Source organism: Salmo salar, chromosome 27, assembly GCF_965601325.2.
Source record: "Salmo salar chromosome 27, fSalSal1, whole genome shotgun sequence".
In the NCBI taxonomy this organism is placed as follows: domain Eukaryota; kingdom Metazoa; phylum Chordata; class Actinopteri; order Salmoniformes; family Salmonidae; genus Salmo; species Salmo salar.
In genome coordinates this window covers 31,681,714-31,708,128 of record NC_138317.1, presented here as the reverse complement: position 1 = coordinate 31,708,128, position 26,415 = coordinate 31,681,714, and the positions used below count along the sequence as shown (strand labels likewise).

Genomic DNA, 26,415 nt, shown 5'->3' with positions numbered 1-26,415 from the left:
TGAGTGATCGCTGTCCTGATATCCAGAAGCTTTTTTCTCCCGTAAGATACGGTTGCAGAAACATTATGTACAAAATAAGTTACAAATAACGTAAAAAAAACACATAATAGCACAATTGGTTAGGAGACCGTAAAACTGCTGCCATACTTCCAGCGCCATTATATATTGTCATTTAACCATATGTGTTGTCAGTTCGTGTGTTCTTTGTAGTGTGTGTGTGTGTGTGGGGCATCATGACTTGCTCTGTGTGTTTATGAATGAATCCGTCAGATCAAGGACATCCTGAAGGGAGCGCTGCGTTTCAACCAGAGTCTGCTGGAGGCTGAGGAGAACGAGGAGATCACCATCGCTGATGACCACTATGACCACGCCTCCAATGCCGCTGCAGCCATCGTAGAACAGCTCGCCAACCGTCACCATGACAAACACCCCTTCCAGGCCACACCGCAGCGTGGCGACGGTGATGGAAAACAGAAGGACCGAGAGGAGGAGGAGGAGGAGGAGGAAGAGCATGAGCACATGGCGTCAGAGCAACAGGTGAACACACACATGGTTGTATTCATACATGCACTCTTTGCAGTGTACCCTTGCATACTTTGGTACTTGCAAATAGAGACCATTCACACTCGTTCCGATATCCCACCACTTCGTATACATCCCCTATGCATAATTTGTTTTGATGCGTTGTGGGTAAATGGTGACTTTATTTATGATACAAGGTGATTTGTAGATCAGCCTGTCAGCAGCAGTGTTGAACAAGCCTCTTGTCTCCCCATGCAGGCGTCTCCCCCAGAGTCCTCTCTGTCTGTGGGTTCGGAGGGGAAGAACTGGGACGACTACATCCTGGTCTCGCAGGATGGAGAGCTGCAGCCCACTGAGGGAGGGGCCGAGAGGACCCCTCCAATCAGACTGCTCCGTGGCTCGCTCAGGGTGGAGCCGGAGGGCGTGGGGGTGTTCCAGGACCCCCTGATGGGCGCAGCGTCTGGCTCCTCCAGCCCAGACGAGGGCAGCACTCACAGCAAAGACTATGACTTCACCATCGTCAACCCCCAGGACCTGTGAGGGACTATACTGTACTGATCTGGGTGGGAGTTACCCCTAACCAGAGATGTAGGATCAGTTTATCAATCCCCTTATCCCCACCTTAACCATTAGGGGGAGAAATGCAAAACTGACCTTAGATCAGTCTTTAGGAGGTTACTTCATCCCAACCTGGAGGATATGCTGTTTCACAGGGGGAAACCAATGTGCCACTGCTGGATCAAACTTGCACATGTGGACTAGGCTATGACAGCCTACCTACTGTCAGGCAGCCAATACTTTATAATCTCCTTTCTGTCCTCATCATGTCTGACACATTACCCTCTCTAACCTGATCTGTATTCCTTCTAGAATACTATAGATCTCTCCTATGCCTATTGCCTGCCCTCCTGTATGCTTGGGACTTAGCAGTTATCCAACCCCACCTCTGACTTCAAGACAAGTGACTTTAATAGTAATACCCATTTTGCCACGACATGGCACCACTAGACCGTTCACTACAGGCTACCCTCAGGAGCTGTAATTCATACTGCATTTATCAGTGTGGGGAATCCTTTCCCTTCTCACTGTATGTAGTAATTGAAGGGTAGTACCCTGTTTCTCCAGGTGGGGGAGCTGTCTGTCCATCTAATGCCTGTGTCTAAAGATGAATGGCGGTAAGACAAGTCATCTCTTTGATTGGTCTTTAACTGTTCAAGAGAAGTTGCTCTTAACAGATCTAGGATCAGATTCCCAATCGCTAGTCCTTCACCTACCATTAGGGGGATTTTAAAAGATCTGATACTGTATCAGTTGTTAGGGACAACTTCTACGTACTCTTAACCAGTGCCTGTAAACCATGCTGACAGATTACCTGACTCCCTCTCTTTCTCCTTGACGTTGTTAGAAGCTATTTTAACCTGCACTGCATTACAAGGTCAACGTTTTTTTTTTTTTTTTTTTTTTTTTAAAGAAATTAATTCTATCTATGGAATAATAACATAGGTTTCATTATTTCCGGTATCCTTGTATTTAGTTCTCTTGCTTCCTGTGGTAGCCAAGTAAAGCATTGCACACAAGGGATAACCCAGATTAACTAGACCAATAAAAGCATTGCTCTTGCTAAAGTATGCCTGTGTCGTTGTGGCTTTGTACTGCTTTTCAACAGGACATTGTAGTCTGTAGCAACATGCTGAGTTGTGAGTACAACTCAGCTGTACAAATTGAATAGAGCCTGACCCCTTAGTGTTTGGAGAGTTGTCAGTCAAAGTGAGGACCAGACTGATGTGTGTGTGACATTTGAAAATGCCAGTCCATTACTTTGTGGCTTCTCTTTGATGTCAGGCCCTGGTTTTGTCTCTGCTTGCATGTGTGGCTATCAACAGTCCAGGGTCAAAGCTGTGTGATTTTGAAAGCACTGTTTTATGGTATTAAAGACACAGCCAGTTTATAAATTAATTGGTTTATTTGCATATAGTTTTTTTCATCTTTTTTTAACCAGGTAGGCCAGTTGAGAACAAGTTCTCATTTACAACTGCATCCTAGTTTGGGTCTGGTAATACATCTAATGGATATGGTTTGGAGGAGATATTGATGTCAATTTATCAAGAGACAACTTATCTTACAACATCAGGTGAAAAACAGGTTTTCAAGACGCCAACCATTGTCTTCCGACAGGTGGCATCTAAGCAATGCTCATCCCTCAGTGCAGGCAGATTTGTCGCACTGACTTAAGACAAATGATTGTAAATTACCATTTTGTAAAAGTTCAGTAATATTTTACTCAGAGGATATAACCAGATATAAATTCTGTAATGTGACACACAACACCATAAAGCGGTGGTCAAAGTGCCATGGAAGGAGAACTTGAAATACTGTTAAATTGTTTTTGATAGAGTTGAACCATTAACACTGTCTGGTTGAGTTCCATTAACCCTATGCCACCAATATAGACATCCATAGAGTTAGGATGAGTAGAACATGCTTGGCCCTTCTGACCATAGCAATTCTGACTGCTAGTGAGAATAAGCTAAGTGCCATTTCTGACCAGCATCCCATTAACAGCCCAACTAGTCCAAATCTGAAACTAACCCAACTGTAACCAATTCAGAAAATAAATATGGGTTTAACGTCAGCCATGTCCCCTAAGTTTTCCCCCCTCTGAGGACACTCAAAATGCCAGCCAGTCCTTCCATTATGGTATAATTTACATGAAGGGGGATGCCGTTCTACACATTGAAATTCTACGTACACATGTCTACGTTTTTCTGTTCCACTGTACCCGGAGATGCTGAGAAAAAAACATCTCAGTGGCTCAGTTGGTAGACTGCTGGCATTTGCAACTTCAGTATGCAGTGCTGTAAGTTGCTTTGGATAAAAGCGTCTGCTAAATGGCATATTGTATTATTAGATATCAGTAGCATTCACACAGTGTCACACACATTCTGTATCAGCCTCCTGAAGCACACACACTTCTGTCAATCAGTTTCACTTTTTGCTACAGGCCTTCAAAAAATATTCACACCTCCTTTTCCGGTAAAAGTTAGTTTGAAGGGGTCCTTATTACAGTGTAACAAGTACTGTAACTAACAAGTTTGTGTAATTGTATGTAAATACAAGGGTGTAACAATGAATACTTGTTACCAATGGGCAGGTTTCCACTAAATTCACCAACTTAGTGTTTCGCTTCTTCTCAGCTGCATACAGTAACAACTGCCACACAGGTTGTGATCCGTCGTGAATGTGCTGGGTGTCTGAGATTATAGCTTATGCTCAATAGGCTGTAATTACTTAGCCTTGAATGTGCACTGTTCAAACTATATCTCCGCTCAGTGTTGTTGCTAGCACTTGACCCCAAAATAAAGTGTACCATCTGGGTTAACTTGGTTGCTCAGGTAAAAACAGATCAGTAGGTCAAACTCACTGACTGGGATCTAATTTGGGTGGCATCCCAGATGTGGAAAAACACTTTCAACACATAGTACAATGTAATTACTAGTTGTTACACTTCATTTTAACTAGCTAAATCCTGTGTATCTTGAAGGATGCTTACTTGTAATTAATGTGTACTCATACAGTACACTACCCATCCTGACAATCTGGCCCTCATTTTAAAGCTTCTGGAAGCTACACATTTCACAATAAAGGTACAGAAATGAACTTCCAAAAGCTTCAGGGCCAAGTTGTCAGGATGGGTAGTGTCCTAAATTGAATCAATTTAAAATAGAGGCTGTAACACATTTTGAAAAAAAGCAAGGGGTGTGAATACTTTCTGAAGGGACTGTATAGTTTAATGACCCTGAAAACCCTCTCCTCACTTCCCCCAAAATAAACACAAACCAAGAGTAACAAACATTGCATATAGGGCCCGATTCAGACTTAGGAAATGTACACTTTTCCTACGCAACCCTTTCCTACTCACTTGTCAGTAGTTGTTATTCAGACTTACCTTATGTAGGTGCGTAATTGGCTTTGCAGGTGTGGTTCCCTTACGCGTGCTGAATAAAATGTAATTACACAGCTGAAAACCCTCCCACTGGCTGACCAACATATTTTCTTGTGGAGTTAGTTTTCAGTACATTTATCTAAAGCCACCCCTTAAAATTTGGCGTACCTTTTGATTAGAATTTTCTCGCCAGACAATTTATGGAAAGAACTGTTCAGAATATTAGGGATTAATGAAAGAAAGCCATGTAAATAGACGTCTCCTTTTCAGCACCAATTGGTAGATTTAAAAATACTCACATCATTGTATATTATTTAGGGTTAGGAAAGTATTTCTGAAAAATAAAAAAAATACTTTTGGATGGCTTTTATGCACAAAATATATTGGTGAATCAAAAATAGTGGTTTGATTCATCCTGAAAGTTGCCGTATTCAATTGTTCAATTCATTAAATATTGGAAGGTGAGAAACCCAATAGGGGTTGGAACAGTAGTCCTATAAATCTACCCTAATAATCCTCACTGACCATGTTGGTATTTGTCATGGAACTGTGATGACAACAGTTCAGTGGTCGTGAACCGTGCAAACAGGGTCCAGGTTTAAACTACTACGTATGGTCTGCATTCCATAATGATTCAAATAGGCTGCAGGTCCCAAATTATTGCACAACTTGTAATACTTTATCCTTATATGATCCACTATTGCTAGCAATCCTCTGGAACAGCCACATGAACGTGACATAGGAAATAAAGGTAAACTAACAATGTAATGGAATGATGCAAAATGCAAAGAAACTAACATTAAAGTCACAGTTATAAATGTATGTGGGTAAAATGGACGGTGACTACTGATAGTGGCTAATATTTAACAGAATACAAATTGTAAAAAAATACGGTGAGAAGTCGGGGCATATAATTAAAACATTCTATAAATCAACTCGGTAGGTTTGGCGCTATACTATTATTTGCGCATAACTACAGAAGCCTATAGCTTGAGTCTCCACATTTCATCCCTGCAAGTTATAAGGCCAGCATTTCATCAAATTCCCTGTGGAAAAGTTGATATGTTGATATGCTTCAGTTTACTGACATATGAATGGTTTTACATTCATCTGGAGCGATCATCAAGGTAAAATAGTTCTAAACAATTGTAATATATATTTACTATCCCCTTATCCAAATGGTTTACTGATTTATCTAGACCAAATCAGTAGCTCTTATCAATTTGTAAATGACTGTGTGGAGAATGGTGTTATTTGTATCAGGAATAAATTAAGTAGAAGTTGTTCCACCTGGAACCCGACAGGTTGTTCCACCTTACCTTTCCTCGCACGTAAAGTTGGTGGAATTAAGGTAAGAATACAGCGCCATTCGCAAAGTATTCAGACCCCTTGACTTTTTCCACATTTAGTTACGTTAGCCTTATTCTAAAATTGATTAAATAAAAAAGTTCAGCAAACTACACACAATACCTCAATGATAAAGCGAACAGGTTTTTAGAAATGTTTGCAAATGTATAAAAAATGTTTACCTTACATAAGTATTCAGACCCTTTGCTATGAGACTCAAAATTGAGCTCAGCTGCATCCTGTTTCCATTGATCATCCTTCATATGTTTCTACAACTTGATTGGAGTCCTCCTGTGGTAAATTCAATTGATTCAATGGATTGTGTCAAGGCACCAATCTGCGGAAGGGTAACAAAAAATGTCTGCAGCATTGAAGGTCCCCAAGAACACAGTGGCCTCCATCATTCTTAAATGGAAGAAGTTTGGAACAACCAAGACTCTTCCTAGAGCTGGCCGCCCGGCCAAACTGAGCAATCGGGGGAGATGGGCCTTGGTCAGGGAGGTGACCAAGAACCTGATGGTCAATCTGATAGAGCTCTAGAGTTCTGAGGAGATGGGAGAACCTTCCAGAAGGACAACCATCAAGCGTCAATGCCAAGCGTCAAGTCTGGAGGAAACCTGGCACCATCCCTACGGGGAAGCATGGTGGTGGCAGCATCATGCTGTGGGAATGTTTTTCAGAGGCAGGAACTGGGAGACTAGTCAGGATCATTTACATTTACATTTAAGTCATTTAGCAGACGCTCTTATCCAGAGCGACTTACAAATTGGTGCATTCACCTTATGATATCCAGTGGAACAACCACTTTACAATAGTGCATCTAAATCGAGGGTAAGATGAATGGAGCAAAGTACAGAGAGATCCTTGATGAAAACCTGCTCCAGAGCGCTCAGGACCTCAGACTGGGGTGAAGGTTCACCTTCCAACAGGACAACGACCCTAAGCACACAGCCAAGACAATGCAGGAGTGGCTTCGGGATAAGTCTCAATGTCCTTGAGTGGCCTAGCCAGAGCCCGGACTTGAACCCGATCGAACATCTCTGGAGAGACCTAAAAATAGCTGTGCAACAATGCTCCCCATCCAACCTGACAGAGCTTGAGAGGATCTGCAGAGAAGGTTGGGACACCCCAAATACAGGTGTCCCAAGCTTGTAGCATCATATCCATGAAGATTCGATGCTGTAATCACTGCCAAAGATGCTTCAAAAAGTACAGAGTAAAGGATCTGAATACTTATGTAAATGTAATATTTCAGTTTTTTTATTTATTCATTTCTCTGATCTCCACCCGAAAGAATAGCTGGCTGAAACATTTTTTAAATTCAAGCACAGACTACGTTTTAGAGAAAAGCGCATAAAAAGGGAATTAGTTCCATTTACAAGTGCATAACTCAGGTCTGAATCGGTCCCATAGAGAGCAGGATTAAACATTTCTTATTTACAGCTGCATACTTAGGGGACAGGGCAGTCTGATTGTCTCTCTCTTTCTCTCAGACCTCATTCCTTCATTCCTCTCTACATTCCTGTCTCCAGTGTCTTTGACATTACTCCTCCTCCAGTGCTATAACAGGAGTTTTTCTCTTCAACTGTGTCCATCTTCCTTCCTCCTCATCGTTGTGTGGAGGAAATGGCAGACTAATCTCCAGCAGCCCCCGAGTGAGATGCAGAAGGAGCCTATCACTATAGAACGAATGTAGCAAATTCTTATCACCCTGCCAATCCTCAGAATAGGACGATTGTGCTCTTAGAAACTGACCTACGGTCAGATTTTACATTTCCCCCTTATGGTTCAATATATAATTTCAGACAGGTAAACTGTTCCTAGACCTGTCTGTGCCTAAGGGAAACTTCTTGCCGGAGCTGTACCCGACACTGAAGGAGGGGCGTCCAGGCTGCGCCGGGTGTGAGTTGTCTCTCCTGTCCCGCCCTTACTGAGGTTAGAGGTCAGGGCAGCGTAGTGGACCTGCTTTATGTTCTCCTGCACCTCAGTCTTAGCCCGTTTCAGCAGGTCTGCCTGCCCCTGAGAGAGAGAAGGGGAAGGTTAGGAAGAGATAGGAGTTGGTCTGAGTTGGCCAATGTGGAAACAGACTGGCAATATTCTGTGGTATGTGGTTGTCTTTGGTCTGGTGTGTGTGTGTGTGTGTGTGTGTGTGTGTGTGTGTGTGTGTGTGTGTGTGTGTGTGTGTGTGTGTGTGTGTGTGTGTGATATTCACCTTCAGTATGGTGATGTTCCAGCTGAAACTCTCCACAGCTCTGGTGACCTTACGACCTTTAAGCCCCTCCTTCACTGCCATGGGCTTTAACTTCTCATGGAACTCCATGGCTAGGTGACCACAGACACACATACACACACAATATTACAATATTGAACCTTTCCCTCTTTGTCAACCTCTCCAGATCTTAACCAAGGCCCAAGACTAGCTCAACCTCTCCGCGTTTTAACCAAGGCCCAAGTCTGCCTCATCCTCTCTGCGTATTAACCAAGGCCCAAGTCTGGCTCAACTTCTCCACGTATTAACCAAGGCCCAAGACTGGCTCAACTTCTCCATGTATTAACCAAGGCCCAAGACTGGCTCAACTTCTCCACGTATTAACCAAGGCCCAAGACTGGCTCAACTTCTCCACGTATTAACCAAGGCCCAAGACTGGCTCAACTTCTCCATGTATTAACCAAGGCCCAAGACTGGCTCAACTTCTCCACGTATTAACCAAGGCCCAAGACTGGCTCAACTTCTCCACGTATTAACCAAGGCCCAAGACTGGCTCAACTTCTCCACGTCGTAACCAAGGCCCAAGACTGGCTCAACTTCTCCACGTATTAACCAAGGCCCAAGACTGGCTCAACTTCTCCACGTATTAACCAAGGCCCAAGACTGGCTCAACTTCTCCACGTCGTAACCAAGGCCCAAGACTGGCTCAACTTCTCCACGTATTAACCAAGGCCCAAGACTGGCTCAACTTCTCCACGTATTAACCAAGGCCCAAGACTGGCTCAACTTCTCCACGTATTAACCAAGGCCCAAGACTGGCTCAACTTCTCCACGTATTAACCAAGGCCCAAGACTGGCTCAACTTCTCCACGTATTAACCAAGGCCCAAGACTGGCTCAACTTCTCCACGTATTAACCAAGGCCCAAGACTGGCTCAACTTCTCCACGTATTAACCAAGGCCCAAGACTGGCTCAACTTCTCCACGTATTAACCAAGGCCCAAGACTGGCTCAACTTCTCCACGTATTAACCAAGGCCCAAGACTGGCTCAACTTCTCCACGTATTAACCAAGGCCCAAGACTGGCTCAACTTCTCCACGTATTAACCAAGGCCCAAGACTGGCTCAACTTCTCCACGTATTAACCAAGGCCCAAGACTGGCTCAACTTCTCCACGTATTAACCAAGGCCCAAGACTGGCTCAACTTCTCCACGTATTAACCAAGGCCCAAGACTGGCTCAACTTCTCCACGTCGTAACCAAGGCCCAAGACTGGCTCAACTTCTCCACGTATTAACCAAGGCCCAAGACTGGCTCAACTTCTCCACGTATTAACCAAGGCCCAAGACTGGCTCAACTTCTCCATGTATTAACCAAGGCCCAAGACTGGCTCAACTTCTCCACGTATTAACCAAGGCCCAAGACTGGCTCAACTTCTCCATGTATTAACCAAGGCCCAAGACTGGCTCAACTTCTCCATGTATTAACCAAGGCCCAAGACTGGCTCAACTTCTCCAGTCGTAACCAAGGCCCAAGACTGGCTCAACTTCTCCAGTATTAACCAAGGCCCAAGACTGGCTCAACTTCTCCATGTATTAACCAAGGCCCAAGACTGGCTCAACTTCTCCATGTATTAACCAAGGCCCAAGACTGGCTCAACTTCTCCACGTATTAACCAAGGCCCAAGACTGGCTCAACTTCTCCACGTATTAACCAGAGGCCCAAGACTGGCTCAACTTCTCCAGTATTAACCAAGGCCCATGTATTAACCAAGGCCCAAGACTGGCTCAACTTCTCCATGTATTAACCAAGGCCCAAGACTGGCTCAACTTCTCCACGTATTAACCAAGGCCCAAGACTGGCTCAACTTCTCCATGTATTAACCAAGGCCCAAGACTGGCTCAACTTCTCCATGTATTAACCAAGGCCCAAGACTGGCTCAACTTCTCCATGTATTAACCAAGGCCCAAGACTGGCTCAACTTCTCCATGTATTAACCAAGGCCCAAGACTGGCTCAACTTCTCCACGTATTAACCAAGGCCCAAGACTGGCTCAACTTCTCCACGTATTAACCAAGGCCCAAGACTGGCTCAACTTCTCCATGTATTAACCAAGGCCCAAGACTGGCTCAACTTCTCCACGTATTAACCAAGGCCCAAGACTGGCTCAACTTCTCCACGTCGTAACCAAGGCCCAAGACTGGCTCAACTTCTCCACGTATTAACCAAGGCCCAAGACTGGCTCAACTTCTCCATGTATTAACCAAGGCCCAAGACTGGCTCAACTTCTCCATGTATTAACCAAGGCCCAAGACTGGCTCAACTTCTCCATGTATTAACCAAGGCCCAAGACTGGCTCAACTTCTCCATGTATTAACCAAGGCCCAAGACTGGCTCAACTTCTCCATGTATTAACCAAGGCCCAAGACTGGCTCAACTTCTCCATGTATTAACCAAGGCCCAAGACTGGCTCAACTTCTCCACGTATTAACCAAGGCCCAAGACTGGCTCAACTTCTCCATGTATTAACCAAGGCCCAAGACTGGCTCAACTTCTCCATGTATTAACCAAGGCCCAAGACTGGCTCAACTTCTCCACGTATTAACCAAGGCCCAAGACTGGCTCAACTTCTCCACGTCGTAACCAAGGCCCAAGACTGGCTCAACTTCTCCATGTATTAACCAAGGCCCAAGACTGGCTCAACTTCTCCATGTATTAACCAAGGCCCAAGACTGGCTCAACTTCTCCATGTATTAACCAAGGCCCAAGACTGGCTCAACTTCTCCATGTATTAACCAAGGCCCAAGACTGGCTCAACTTCTCCATGTATTAACCAAGGCCCAAGACTGGCTCAACTTCTCCACGTATTAACCAAGGCCCAAGACTGGCTCAACTTCTCCATGTATTAACCAAGGCCCAAGACTGGCTCAACTTCTCCACGTATTAACCAAGGCCCAAGACTGGCTCAGGTCAGTGGTTTGGTGGTCTCTATTATTTGTGATTCAATCAAAAGTCTTCACCAGTCTATTACACCACAGAGAGAAACAGTGGTGTATATTTATGGATGCCAGAATATCTTTCGCCTCTATGTTTAATACATTTGAATGCATCTCACCTGAGAGCATCTGAGCGAGCGAAACAGCGCCCCTCTGTCTCTGAACGTGTAGTGAATCGATCGGATGCTGTCTGGTCAAAAAGAGTATGACCTTGTTGCTGCTTGCGTTGAATGCAAGGGAAGCCAGCAAGCATGTGGCCTACCTTGACCAAAAAATATTAAATAATAGACAATCAGCGTTGAACTAAACTGAGTGGGCTCAGCTGTGAATGGTTCTGGCACACCAAAAAACAGTGCTAAGGGAAACCAGATTGTATTTGGCTTCAGACCAATCACATCGGAAGCCAAACGTCACTGACAAAACAAATTAATTTTTGCATCTCGTTGGGTCATTGTCTTCCGGTGGCTAGCTAGCCTGCTAAAATTAGCCATGGCTGGAGATAGGGATTTGTTCGATAAACTCCTTTTTTATATCCCCAAAATGTCCATTTATTTGGTGCGTTTGATTCAGAAAAACACCGGTTCCAACTCACCCAACATGACTACAAATTATCTAATAAGTTACCTGTAAACTTTGTCCAAACATTTCAAACAAATTTCCTAATCCATCCTTAGGTATCCTAAAACATAAATAATCAATACATTTTAAGATGGAATATACTGTGTTCAATAGTAGATAAAATCAAAGTGGAGCGAGCTACAGGTCGCGCGCCACAAACAAAAGAGTCCACTTTGCTTTCAAAGGAAAAACAACCAATTTCTAAAGACTGTTGACATCTAGTGGAAGCCATGGGAACTACAACCAAGTGCCTCATAAATCTAGTTTACCATAGAAACCCAATTGAAAACACAGTGAACTTAAAAAATAATTTTCCTGGATGGTTTGTCCTCGGGGTTTCGCCTGCCAAATAAGTTCTGTTATACTCACAGACATAATTTTAACAGTTTTAGAAACGTTCGAGTTTTCTATCCAAATCTAATTATATGCATATCCTAGCTTCTGGGCCTGAGTAGCAGACAGTTTACCTTGGGCACGCTTTTCATCCGGACATCAAAATACCGCCCCCTCCAAAGTTATTTGGATTTTTACGAATTATCTTTGAAAAACAGGATCCTGAAAAAGAGACAATTCTTTTTTTTGCTGAGTTTATATACCAGGCGGTGTCAGAGGAAGGCCCAAAAAATGTTCAGACTCCAGTTACCCAAGTCATAGACTGTTCTCTCTGCCACTGTATGGAAAGCAGTACCTGAGTGCCAAGTCTAGGTCCAAAAGGCTGTTTAACAGCTTCTACCCCAAAGCTGTAAGACTGCTGAACAATTCATCAAATGGCCACCTGGCCACCCCCCCGCAACTCGCTGTTTATTATCTATGCATAGTCATTTTACCCCTACCTAATGTACAAATGACCTCGACTATCCTGTACCCCCGCACACTGACTCGGTACCGGTACCCCCTATACATAGCCTTGTTATTGTTATGTAAGTTTATTGTGTTGCTTTTTTTTCTCCCCCCCTTTATGTTATTTAGTAAATATTTTCTTAACTCTATTTTTTGAAATGCATTGTTGGTTAGGGGCTCATTAGTAAGCATTTCACTGTAAGGTCTACACCGGTTGTATTCGGCGCATGTGACAAATAACATTTTATTTGGGGAGTTTCTCCCATTCTTCTCAGCAGACCCTCTCAAGCTCTGTCAGGTTGGATGGGGAGCGTCGCTGCACGGCTATTTTCAGGTCTCTCCAGAGATGTTCGATCGGATTCAAGTCCGGGCTCAAAAACATTAAGAGACTTGTCCCGAAGCCACTCCTGCATTGTCTTGGCTGTGTGCTTAGGGTCGTTGTCCTGTTGGAAGGTGAACCTTCACCCCAGTCTGAGGTCCTGAGCGCTCTGGAACAGGTTTTCATCAAGGATCTCTCTGTACTTTGCTCCATTCATTTTTCCCTCGATCCTGACTAGTCTCCCAGTCCCTGCCGCTGAAAAACATTCCCACAGCATGATGCTGCCACCACCATGCTTCACTGTAGGGATGGTGCCAGGTTTCCTCCAGACGTGAAGCTTGGCATTCAGGGTAAAGAGTTCAATCTTGGTTTCATCAGACCAAATAATCTTGTTTCTCATGTTCTGAGAGTCCTTTTAAGTGCCTTTTGGCAAACTCCAAGCGGGCTGTCATGTGCCTTGCACTGAGGAGTGGCTTCCATCTGACCATTCTACCATAAAGGCCTGATTGGTGGAGTGCTGCAGGGATGGTTGTCCTTCTGAAAGGTTCTCCCATCTCCACAGAGGAACTCTGGAGCTCTGTCAAAGTGACTATCAGGTTCTTGGTCAGCTCCCTGACCAAAGCCCTTCTCCCCCGATTGCTCAGTTTGGCCAGGCAGCTCTAGGAAGAGTCTTGGTGGTTCTAAACTTCTTCCATTTAAGAATGATGGAGGCCACTGTATTCTTAAGGACCTTCAATGCTGCAGACATTTTTTGGGTACCCTTCTCCAGATCTGTGCCTCGACACAATCCTGTCTCGGAGCTCTATAGACAATTCCTTCAACCTCGTGGTTTGGTTTTTGCTCTGACATGCACTGTGGGACCAGGTGTGTGCCTTTCCAAATCATGTCCAATCAATTTAATTTACCACAGGTGGACTCCAATCAAGTTGTAGAAACATCTCAAGGATGATCAATGGAAACAGGATGCACCTGAGCTCAATTTCAAGTCTCATAGCAAAAGGTCTGACTACTTATGTAAATAAGGTATTTAAGTTTTTTATTTTTAATAAATTAGCAAAAATGTCTAAAAACCTGTTTCGCTTTCTCATTATGGGGTATTGTGTGTAGATTGATGGAAAAAAATATTCTATCCATTTTAGAATAAGGCTGTAACGTAAGAAAATGTGGAAAAAGGGAAGGGGTCTGAATACTTTCCAAATGCACTGTATGTTTGTGGACTTCACAGGACAGATGTTGCTCTCCGGTTTTGCAATGAAACAAATGTGTGGTTGAATTTATTCTGCTACTGTGTCTTCTTATTGTCTCGGCCTTAACCCTATATATCAGTGTCAAGGAATATGAACTAACAGGTTATAGAGCAAACAATGCAATTATCACAACACATAGGTTGTAACATGTTTTTTTGGGGGGGGGGGGGGGGGGGCTTGGCTTTCCAAGTGATTTTACCCACGCACCTGGAGAGAAAGGTAGAGAGTTAAGATATCTGAATACAAGAATAAAGAGATTGAGACCGGGAGTTGGGACTTGCGCATTGTTTTTGACTTTTAAAGGTCATTTATGGTTGAGCCAACACCCTCAATGTTTGCCGTGAATCTCCGCAAACGTTGGAAATATTTTCTTTAAAATGTGCATCGTCCACAGTGGAATGAGCTTGTTGACAATGTGCATTTGGTTTAATCCTGGCCTGAATTAAAGAGTGAGAGAGAGAGAGGGCAGACTCCTCGTCCTCTCGTCCCTCTGGCCAGATTGACCGTGTGGTGCAGTGTGTAAATTCTGCCTGGCTTCCTCTGTCCGCCCCAGGACACTGTCACACTTTATCACCATCTCCATGGAGACAAGGAAGTGGGTTAACACCGGTCACACACTGCTAGGAGCGATAATGTGAGGGAACTTTTAAACACAGCATCCTGAACAACACCACACAACCAACACAACTCAACGCAAACCTGAACGCAACTCAGTATATATTACTGTTTAATGCTCTCCCTCAGCCTTTCCCTCGGTCCCTCTCCCTCAGCCTTTCCCTCCCTCAGCCTTTCCCTCCCTCCCTCTCCCTCTTTCTCTCTCTCTCTCTCTGTCTCTAACATACACCTGAAAACAACCCACTAACTTCAACACTCACTTATACACAATTACACATCATCTCGTATACACTGACTAAATCCACCCTCCCCTCCCCTTCACACACACAAACAAACACACACACACACACACCATGTTGCCTGCCAGTGCAGTTGCTAGGCGACGCTTGGCTTGAGTGCCAGGGCATTCCGTTGTGTGTGTGCATGTGGGAAACGTTCTATTTCCCTGTGTAGCCGAGCGGAACCGACAGAACAGAGAGAGATCAGCACGTGCCAGAACTCTTCCTCCCCTCCGACTCCTGGGGCCTCACAAAAACCCTGCACCACAATATATATGCTGACCTCTCATCCCCTCTCCTCAGCTCTCCTCTGACTCCTGGGGCCTCACAAAAACCCTGCACCACAATGTATATGCTGACCTCTCATCCCCTCTCCTCAGCTCTCCTCTGACTCCTAGGGCCTTACAAAAACCCTGCACCACAATGTATATGCTGACCTCTCATCCCCTCTCCTCAGCTCTCCTCTGACTCCTAGGGCCTCACAAAAACCCTGCACCACAATGTATATGCTGACCTCTCATCCCCTCTCCTCAGCTCTCCTCTGACTCCTAGGGCCTCACAAAAACCCTGCACCACAATGTATATGCTGACCTCTCATCCCCTCTCCTCAGCTCTCCTCTGACTCCTAGGGCCTCACAAAAACCCTGCAGCACAATGTATATGCTGACCTCTCATCCCCTCTCCTCAGCTCTCCTCTGACTCCTAGGGCCTCACAAAAACCCTGCAGCACAATGTATATGCTGACCTCTCATCCCCTCTCCTCAGCTCTCCTCTGACTCCTAGGGCCTCACAAAAACCCTGCAGCACAATTATCATAACTGTCTTTATGAAGGTTTATTATAAAGTCTGTGTTACAAATGGCACCCTATTTCCTATATAGTATACTATCTTTAACCAGAGCCCTATGAGGTCTGCTCATTAGGCCTATACAGCCAACAATGAGTCTTTTAAAGTTATTTTCCCCAACATTTGCGCAGATCACATTCACGGTAAATCCTGCTCATTTTGGCTCAAGCGTAAATTACCTTTAAAAAGTATGTTGTAGTGCACTGCGTTTTAATGCGTCTTGCATTGAATCCCGGCCAAAGTCTGCTTATCCCGGCCAAATAACTATTTCTAGTTATTGAGCCTTTCTATCCAGACTTCCCACGCATCTCAAACCAACATCCTCTCCTCATAGACTCTACCTTTTCATCTGCAGATCAATCACCATCTCCTGGCAACCACGGAATGCTCACTGTTTATCACCATGGCGATGACTGTCTTGCCAAGTTCTGTCAGCCTACCCATGATGCCCAGCAACCAGAGTCGCTGCGGGGTAAACGAACCTTGCTCCACCTACTTACCCCTAGAGACTGATCTAAGGTACGTTTTGCATTTCCACCTCTATTGGTTAAGGATAGGATTTGGGGAGGATAAACTGATTCTAGATCTGTGCCTAAGGCCATCTTGACCTGTACCCAGAGCTTATGCCAACACAAACTACAGATCGCCCACACAAATCAAGAGCTCAGTCAATAAACAAACTCATCAAATAGTAACATATTGACAGATCTGCCTCAGAGCCAGGATGAAAATAGCTCCTGTGATTGGTGAGGTAGAGAGATGATGTGAGTCCCAAATGGCCCATAGGGTTCTGGTCAAAAGTAGTGCACTATATAGGGAATAGGGTGCCATTTGGGCCATAACCATGGACGTCTCAGCAGACTACAGGCTTCAGGGTGTTGTTGATGATGTCTCAGTGGGAGAGTCTGTTGGCAGGGCCTGTAGGCAAGGCTTTCTCACAGCTACTGGGCTGTTGACTGAAGAAGAACATCCTGCCTGCTCTCTAACCACCTAACTAGCCAACACAACATTCCTTCTTTCTCTCTATGTACAGTATATTCTCTCTCCTCTCTCTTTCCTTCTCTCTCACCTGTTGTCTGTATCTGTAGGATCCTGTCGTAGACTCCGTCTGACAGCTCGATCACCGCTCTGCTCGCCTGGATCATCTGTAGACAGAGTACACGAGATCAGTTCATTATTTAGACACACACACAAAACATATGTATCAGTTTAGCATTACAACTATGCTAAAAATAGCATACATTTCATGAATAACCCCAGAGAGATTAAGACTAAAACCCTGATTAACTAAACACTTAGTGCAATGCCTTCTGGGACATGACCCCACTTTGTGAGTCTGGTGTTCGACAAATGAAGATAAACACTGCTGCTCCTAAGGGTCTGCCCACCACACAGACACACACACACACACACACTGCTTCCTCCCATTTCTTTCTCCCCCAGGCAGGCATCCAAGTCAATGTGTGAGAGCCACTTAGCGGAATGAGATTCACATTTATGCTAATAATATTCAGGGCCAGCTCTTCTCACTCTGATCCATCAGGGATGAGGATGCATTCTCAAAGCACACACACATACACACTGGTTTTACTATCTAAGTGGGACCAAAATAATTATTCCCATTCAAATTCCTACTTTCCCTAACCCTTAACCAACCTTAACCCTGACCTTTACTCCAAACCCTAAAACTAATTTTAACCATTTTACATTTTAGTCATTTAGCAGACGCTCTTATCCAGAGCGACTTACAGTAGTGAATGCATACATTTCATACATTTTTTCTCCATACTGGTCCCCCGTGGGAATCGAACCCACAACCCTGGTGTTGCAAACACCATGCTCTACCAACTGAGCCACACGGGACCCTGACCCTAAACTTAACCCCTAAGCCTAAAACTGCTTTTTTCCTTTTGGAAACCGGTGAAATGTTCCTTGTTTTACTATCCTTGTGAGGACTTTTGAAACCCAAAAGGATAGTAAAGTTAAACCACACACACGCATGCAGGCACACACACACACACAACCATGCATGCGCGCACACACAGACACACTCGCACACACACACACACACACACATATATATTTCTCACCTGGAAAGCTCTGCAGTTGTTTAACATTGAAAAATGACACAAAATTAAAATGTTACATTTTTCCACTTTGAGATGTAATCATTATTCAAAATGAAAAGAGGCATAGTTATCTCCTGTGAACCCTTTCCTGGCTGTTCCACTAAAGCAAGTGTAAGTGATTGTGTGTAATGGGAAATTTCGCACACATACACACAGACAGTCCACTTCATCATGTTTGGGGGCGTTTGCGAAAGCAAGCACTTTTCAGTCAATCATTAATCAATTTAAAATCTCTCTGGCTTTACTCTGGGACACAGCTAAAGGTGAAAGCTATAAAGATACCTCTATAAACCAGAGAGAACAGAACAGAGACATATTGTCATCAGATATCAGACATCTTACATAACAAAACTACTTACATAATGACCTACAGGTGTTGGATCTTAATTTGATCACCCTGTTGCAGGAGAACATTCCCGCTATACAGGAAAGGTAAAACTTGTAGTGTATTTGAGGTTTCAAAATGCTTCTGAAGTGTGTAATTTTCCCTTTGAAATTTCTGACATGATTTTCCATTTATGATTTTTATTTTTATTTTATCCACATAATAATTCACATTTCCTTTTTCTGCAGGATTGTTTTCCTGCTGTATTAAACTGGCTCAAATTAAGATCCTATATCTGTAGACAGATGAACCCAGACATAATCTGACTAGTGGATTGTTCAATTAAAAGCACATCTATCTGCCCAGTGGATGGTTCAATTAAAACCACAGCTTTCTGCCCAGTGGATTGTTCAATTAAAACCACAGCTTTCTGCCCAGTGGATTGTTCAATTAAAACCACAGCTTTCTGCCCAGTGGATTGTTCAATTAAAACCACAGCTTTCTGCCCAGTGGATTGTTCAATTAAAACCACAGCTTTCTGCCCAGTGGATTGTTCAATTAAAACCACAGCTTTCTGCCCAGTGGATTGTTCAATTAAAAACAAAGCTATCTGACCGGCCAAGCATCCATTATCAATTACACTGCTCCGAGGTATGGGAGAAAGAGAGAGACAGAGAGGGGAGGCAGGGAGATGGAGGGGGGTGGGGGATGGGAGATATTGAGAGAGGGGGGAGGGGGAAGGGAGCTATAGAGAGAGGGGGAGGGGAAAGGGGGAAGGGAGAGCGAGAGAGGGAGGGGAAAGGGAGAGTGGGGAAGGGAGAGTGGGGGAGGGGAGAGCGAGAGAGTGGGGGAAGGGAGAGAGAGTGGGGGAAGGGAAAGAGAGGGGAAGAGGGAGAGCGAAGGGAGAGAGAAAAAAAGAGAGAGTGGGGGGGAGCGGGGAGGGGGCGGGGGGGAGAGCGGAGAGCGGGGGAGGGAGGCGAGAGAGAGGGGGAATAGAGATAGAGGAGAGGGGGAAGGGAGATAGAGGAGAGGGCCATAGAGAAAGAGTGGTTAAAAACGTCAAAGTATCAGAAAGAAACAATCAACTTCATTTAATCTGTATTCACAACTATTCTTAAACGAAACCCAAAGCCCTACAACAAAATCTAATGTGAAGGATTAATTGATTGATTAATTAATTCTCACCGTTTCGTAAGTGGACACCACCCTGCGTAGGACGTCTGGCAGGGGCCCCTGAGACTCCATGGAGGGGTACTGCTCCTTCAGCTCAAACAGCAACAGGGGGGCCCCATCAGCCCCCGCAACTCGGGACCCCAGGGCCAACACACACTGCATGAGGTTAGCCACCGCTGACACCCCACACAGATCCCTGAACACTGCCACCGAGTTCTACAGGGACAGAGAGAGAGTGGGGGGGGGGGGGGGGGGTTGTTAAGGCAACACGCATATGTACAGTACCTTCGGAAAGTATTCAGACCCCTTGACATTTTCCACATTTTGTTACGTTACAACCTTATTCTAAAATGGATTAAAATAGTTTTCCCCCGCATCAATCTACACACAATATCTCATAATGAAAAAAACTAAAACTGTTAATAATTTGAATTTGCCAATTTATTAAAAATAAAAACCTGAAATATCACACTTACATAAGTATTCAGACCCTTTACTCAGTACTTTGTTGAAGCACCTTTGGCAGCGATTACAGCATCGAATCTTATTGTGTATGACGCTATAAGCTTGGCACCTATATTTGGGGAGTTTCTCCCATTTTTCTCTGCAGATCCTCTCAAGCTCTGTCAGGTTTGGATGGGGAGTGTTGCTGCACAGCTATATTCAGGTCTTTCCAGAGATGTTCGATCGGATTCAAGTCCAGGCTCTGGCTGGGCCACTCAAATACATTCAGAGACTTGTCCCGAAGCCACTCCTGTGTTGTCTTGGATGTGTGCTTAGGGTCTTGTCCTGTTGGAAGGCAAACCTTTGCCTCAGTCTGAGGTCCTGAGCGCTCTGGGGCAGGTTTTCATTAAGGATCTCACCGTACTTTGCTCCGTTCATCTTTGTCTCAATCCTGACTAGTCTCACAGTCCCTGCCGCTGAAAAACATTCCCACAGCATGATGCTGCCACCACCATGCTTCACTGTAGGGATGGTGCCAGGTTTCCTCCAGACGTGAAGCTTGGCATTCAGGGTAAAGAGTTCAATCTTGGTTTCATCAGACCAAATAATCTTGTTTCTCATGGTCTGAGAGCCTTTAGGTGGTTCCAAACTTCTTCCATTTAAGAATGATGGAGGCCACAGTGTTCTTGGGGACCTTCAATGCTGCAGACGTTTTTTGTTACCCTTCCCCAGATCTGTGCCTCGATACAATCCTGTCTCGAACCTCTACGAACAATTCCTTCGACCTCATGGCTTGGTTTTTGCTCTGACATACACTGTCAACTGTGGGACCTTATATAGACAGGTGTGTGTCTTTCCAAATCATGTCCAATCAATTGAATTTACTACAGGTGGCCTCCAATCAAGTTGTAGAAACATCCCAAGGATGATCAATGGGGACAGGATGCACCTGAGCTCAATTGTGAGTCTCATAGCAAAGGGTCTGAATACTTATGTAAATAAGGTATTTCTGTTTTTTATTTTTCCTACATTTGCTAAACTTTCTGTTTTATGCATTGTCATTATGGGGTATCGTGTGTAGATTGCTGATCAAAATAATAATATTTCATCCATTTTAGAATAAGGCTGTAATGTAACCAAATGTGTAAAAAGTGAAGGGGTCTGAATACTTTCTGAAGGCACCGTATATAAACACATACACACACACACACACACACACACACACACACACACCTATAGAAATACACAGCCACATCCACACCCACACAAACTTTCCCTGTATTAGTGATGCAGTGGGATTACATACTGTAATCCCCTACTAAGTGATTAGAGTTGCCGAGGGTTTATTCATAGAACAAACTGTCACATGGTTTCCTGGGATACCATCACTGAGAGAACATCTGATTGAATTATAGAAGCTTTATGAGTATAATGAAAGAGACAACCACAAATCGAACCTATCACTATAGCACTAATTAAATGAATGATTATTAATATTATGGTCATTCAACCGCTAAAATCTAAATCAGGGAGGCTGTTCTAATCTCTTCATGATGTCATGATGCTTGCCTTCAGAGTTTACTTCTGTTTAGGTGTGTGTGTGTGTGTGTGTGTGTGTGTGTGTGTGTGTGTCTTCACTGTCTGTTTGCATTAGTGCATTAGTCTACGACATCATAGTCTGGCATGAATCCCAGTCATCTCCAGCCTAAACAGATTAGAGCAACTCCAGATCACTTAGACAGCCAGATTAATGCTTACAGTTACAGGTACCATAACCTTACCATAACCATACCCTTACCATAACCTGTCAGTCTAAAGCAGAGCTTCATAGATGAGGCTAACTAGCCAGTTTAGACACAGTAAACATTATCTCACTGGTTCTGTGTTGTTTTACTCCATTCAGTCTGCAGCTGTTGATGTCTCTGGAGGAATGACCATGTCAGCCATCTTTAGCTGAGTCATAATTTAGTGATCACTGAGATTGGACGAGGGGGTTGGGATATATACCTGAAGTTGACTGGCTATTCTGAGCTGGACATCATCCGTTGTAAATACAGGTATACAGGTATTTCTGTCCTTCAATCTGAAAATGGTGACTGTCTATATGATAAATGACTATCCTCCTCACCTGCATGTTCTCCCGCATGTCTGTGGCTTCCTTCAATGACGGGGCCGCCATTTTGAAAACATCATCCAAGGCTTTGACCCCCAGGTCCCTGAGTGCAGCGTACTCCCTCCCTCGCCTCGCCTTTCGCACAGACAGCCCCCGCTTGTGGGACTTGCCCCCTCCTCTCCGGTTGGTGAGAGCCACATGGACGAACAGCCGGGCATACGGGAGGTCCTCCCCCGTCAGAGAATGTAATGGTACGTGCCGGTAGCCTGGCTGTAAGCACTCCAGGGGAATGGTATACTGACCTGTGGTAAAACAGGGGGGATTAAAATTGATGTAGAGTGGTGTTAGACAATGAAATGACCATGAAAAGATAGTGAATGTTCAGTCACTCTTTAACTGCTTCCAAGTGTTTTTTTTATCTTAGCCAGTGATACTTCCACAGTGAGCTAGCGATGACCTTCATATGGCTGAAAAGTTGTTGTAGTATCACTAGTTCAACCTAGTTCAACCCAAAGCAGACTGGACACCGGACTAGCAGTCAGTGCAGAGCTGACCTTCGCCCTCCCACCACTACTGACCTGCTGACCATTGCACTCATTCCAGTACTAACCTATGAACTCGTCCCCTATGAATTCATCATCCAGCACCACGAAGCGCACCATGGCCAGCTCGGGCAGGTTGATCTGGAACTCAAAGCTCTCGTCGAAGATGGGGTTGTCTCCGTTCTCCACCACCGTGCGGGTGCGGCGCTCGGCACAGTCAGCAGGGATACCGTGGATCTCCACGTAGACGTACGGGTCCACCACATCTCCTTTAGCTCCAGAACCACTCGGACGGGGCAAGTTCTGACCACTGATCACCTGCATGAATGGATTGATTGGTTAGTTGATTGTTTGAGTGTCAGTTTGTGTGTTAGTTTGTCTGTCTGATTGTTCATTTGTTTGTTTGATTGAAATGTTCCCACATCTTCTTTTAATTCAGGTTCAAGAGAAGTGTACTAAATAACAAACAATACCATTCAACCATGAAGGAGTCAACAAGCCAGACAGTGTGTAGGAGCCTCTATTAAACAGATAGAAATAGACAGACAGCAGTGGGTTTATCTGCTAGCCACTCACCTTAACATGGAGCAGCTGAGGGGACACACCCGGCACAGATTCTCTTGTATTGGCGCTGAAATATGAAACCTCCTGTCGCATGATGGCGGGTCGCAGCACGTACCCACAATTCCCGTTCTGGCGGAACCAGGCGATGTTTAGGTCCATCATCAACCCGGGCGTCTGGTAGTTCATAGCCACAATCTGGCAACCGCACTTCCACAGGTCCTGTGGGTTCATGTTGCTGGAGTCGATGCGCATGGCGCTGGGGTAGACCCGCGACAGGAAGCGCTTGTTGTAGTTGACAAAGTCTCCCGGGCACTCGCTGGCGCAGCGAACCGCTAGGGTCTCGTTGAACGAGCAGAACTCCCAGGGTTTCTGGGTAGAGAAAGACTTCTGGAAGTCCGTGAAGCGTACCGACTTGCACAGAGTCACCAAGTCCGAGAGCTCCTTCAGAAGCTGGAACCGTTTAGAGGGAGGAGCAGGGGTCAGGGTTTTCACGCTACTAGTAACACCGCCCCCGCCACCTTTCTGTCCCCCCTCCCCTCCTCCTCCTTCACTGTTACCAGCCTTCATCCTCTGGCACATCTCCGCCCCCTCGTCTTCATCAGTCACATCCCCCTCGGTCTCACCGCACCCCTCCTCCAACTTCTGCCCCTTCAGCAGGATCTTGCCCCTCAGGGCATGGGGTGAGGGCAGGTACCCCTCCCCTTCCCTGAGGGGCTCCGTGTACAACCTCTCTCCCAGTATCCTCCTCAGGTGCTGGAGCATGACTCTCTGCTGGCGGGGGGAGCAGTGGTTCTCCAAGCACAGGATTAGAGGACACTCTGACGCTGCGAATGAAAAGCACCCAATCACGTCCAGGACACAGCGGAACAGGACAGGCGAGGTGAGGGTGTAACCAGTATAAACCACGGGTTCGTCGTCAGGGCCGTCCCACACGTCCACCTCCACACACCTGCAGCCCATCTTTAAAGCCCGGATGTAGCCGGTGATGTCAGTGGGCCCCCTGAACTGGTCCTCGATGAGGTAGGTGTTGTGGGAGGAGTTGATGTAGTAGTGGGATAAGGGCTGGCTCATGTCCTGGCACACCTGGCTGTGTTCCGGGTCAAACAGGTGGCACTCCAGAGAGGTGAGATAGCTGGTGAAACCGTCCAATGAGAGGCAGCCCTGGCGACGGCCCTCCTCCGACGGCTCGTGGGATTGTATGAGCTCCAGACTGGTGTCTTCAGTCACCTAGACAGGGAGGGGAGAGCAGAACAGATTAGCATCTCTTGAAGTGACATACAGTACCAGTCAAAGGTTTGGACACACCTACTAATTATTTTTACTATTTTCTACATTGTAGAATAATAGTGAAGACATCAAAACTATGAAATAACACAAATGGAATCATGTAGTAACCAAAAATTAGTTAAACAAATCAAAATATATTTTATATTTGAGATTCTTCAAAGTAGCCACCCTTTGACTTGATGGCAGCTTTGCACACTCTTGGCATTCTCTCAACCAGATTCATTAGGTAGTCACCTGGAATGCATTTCAATTAACAGTTGTGCCTTGTTAATTTGTGGAATTTCTTTCCTCAATGCATTTGAGCCAATCAGTTGTGTTGTGACAAGGTAGGGGTGGTATACAGAAGATAGCCCTATTTGGTAAAAGACCAAGTCCATATTATGGCAAGAACAGCTCAAATAAGCAAAAAGAAACGGCAGTCCATCATTACTTTAAGACATGAAGGTCAATCAATACAGAACATTTCAAGAACTTTGAAAGTTCCTTCAAGTTCAATCCAAATTTGAGATTTTTGGTTCCAACCGCCGTGTCTTTGTGAGACGCAGAGTAGGTGAACAGATGATCTTTGCATGTGTGGTTCCCAAAGTGAAGCATGGGGGAGGAGGTGTGATGGTGTGGGGATGCTTTGCTGGTGACATTGTCATGATTTATTTATAATTCAAGGCACACTTAACCAGTATGGCTACCACAGCTTTCTTCAGCGATACGCCATCCCATCTGGTTTGGGCTTAGTGGGACTATCATTTGTTTTTCAACAGGACAATGACCCAACACACCTCTAAGCTGTGTAAGGGCTATTTGACCAAGAAGGAGAGTGATGGAGTGCTGCATCAGATGACCTGGCCTCCACAATCCCCCAACCTCAACCCAATTGAGATGGTTTGGGATGAGTTGGACCGCAGAGTGAAGGAAAAGCAGTCAACAAGTGCTCAGCATATGTGGGAACTCCTTCAAGGGTGTTGGAAAAGCATTCCAGGTGAAGCTGCTTGAGAGAATGCCAAGAGTGTGCAAAGTTGTCATCAAGGCAAAGGGTGGCTACTTTGAAGAATCTCAAATATACTTTGATTTGTTAAACACTTTTTTGGTTCCTACATGATTCCATATGTGTTATTTCATAGTTGTGATGTCCTCACTATTATTCCACAATGTAGAAAATAGTGAAAATAAAGAAAAACCCTTGAATGAGTAGGTGTGTCCAAACTTTTGACTGGTACTGTAGTTCTATTCGGTAAAACCTGACCCAACAACTGTCCATTGGAGTTATGGCTGTTATGGTGACCATTTTACTGCCATACCGGTGGTCACGAGTCATGACTGCAGTCAAATTCTACATGACCGTTTAGTCACGGTAACTAGGCATCTCCAAAACTGTGCTCTGATGCTGCTGATGGTTATTAGAAGCCTACCAAACTTGCTAACTGCCAGTCTCTAATGGCCTGGTACTCAGAGCTCTAATGTTCCTCTAATTACTTTGACATCAATGAAAATGCAATCGAAAATCAAATCAAACACTCCATGAGAGCACATGAGTTCATGTTGCGCAACATTTCTATAGGCTATGCAATTGTAGAGTTTTGATGGCCTCTATTAAAAAGAGGAGGATCCCATCAGATTACTATATTTATTTCTCAACTTTCCTAATATTAAGCACATTGCTTCGCTTTACAACATGAGTATAGCCTACCTAGCTGGCATGAAAATGAACAACGGGAAAAGCATCCTCCATTATCTATTTAAGTGCATAGATGATGTACTTTTTCTAAATCAAAACTCCTTTCACACATATTATGTAATATATGTAAAGACAAGATCAAATTAAGAATAGTCTGATGGCTGACAATATTATAATTTGTGAATGATGTATTATCACTGAATGATGCCCAGCATGTGCAGTTAGGCAAGAAACAGCGCATGCTTTTTCCCCCCAGACTTTTTCAAATCGTAGTCACACACATCATGTAACCTAGCCCATAGGCCTATATGTTTTGATAAGGTTTGTATCACAACTAAAGTGGCCAAATAACTCCAAATGTAGCCTAGGCCTAGAACCATGGAACAA

General features: G+C 44.7%; 2 protein-coding genes across 4 annotated transcripts in view; one reads left to right on the top strand and one right to left on the bottom strand.

The window, feature by feature from the left end:
• The window catches only part of LOC106588884 (TBC1 domain family, member 5), a 28,441-nt gene extending 26,291 nt beyond the window's left edge, over positions 1 to 2,150 (top strand). For all 3 annotated transcript variants that reach the window (XM_082970211.1, XM_082970213.1, XM_082970212.1), the window contains 2 exons: positions 271 to 537; positions 781 to 2,150. In XM_082970211.1, the coding sequence (XP_082826337.1) occupies positions 271 to 537; positions 781 to 1,062 (549 nt within the window). In that variant the 3' untranslated portion in view covers positions 1,063 to 2,150. The remainder of the gene's footprint in view (positions 1 to 270; positions 538 to 780) is intronic.
• A 316-nt stretch (positions 2,151 to 2,466) lies between these two features.
• The window catches only part of LOC106588883 (inactive phospholipase C-like protein 2), a 46,902-nt gene continuing 22,953 nt past the window's right edge, over positions 2,467 to 26,415 (bottom strand). Inside the window, exons 6-12 of the mRNA XM_082970210.1 lie at positions 23,082 to 24,296; positions 22,574 to 22,823; positions 21,979 to 22,265; positions 19,419 to 19,622; positions 16,849 to 16,924; positions 8,025 to 8,134; positions 2,467 to 7,831 (exon numbers count right to left, since the gene is read on the bottom strand). Of these exons, the coding sequence (XP_082826336.1) occupies positions 7,649 to 7,831; positions 8,025 to 8,134; positions 16,849 to 16,924; positions 19,419 to 19,622; positions 21,979 to 22,265; positions 22,574 to 22,823; positions 23,082 to 24,296 (2,325 nt within the window). The 3' untranslated portion in view covers positions 2,467 to 7,648. The remainder of the gene's footprint in view (positions 7,832 to 8,024; positions 8,135 to 16,848; positions 16,925 to 19,418; positions 19,623 to 21,978; positions 22,266 to 22,573; positions 22,824 to 23,081; positions 24,297 to 26,415) is intronic.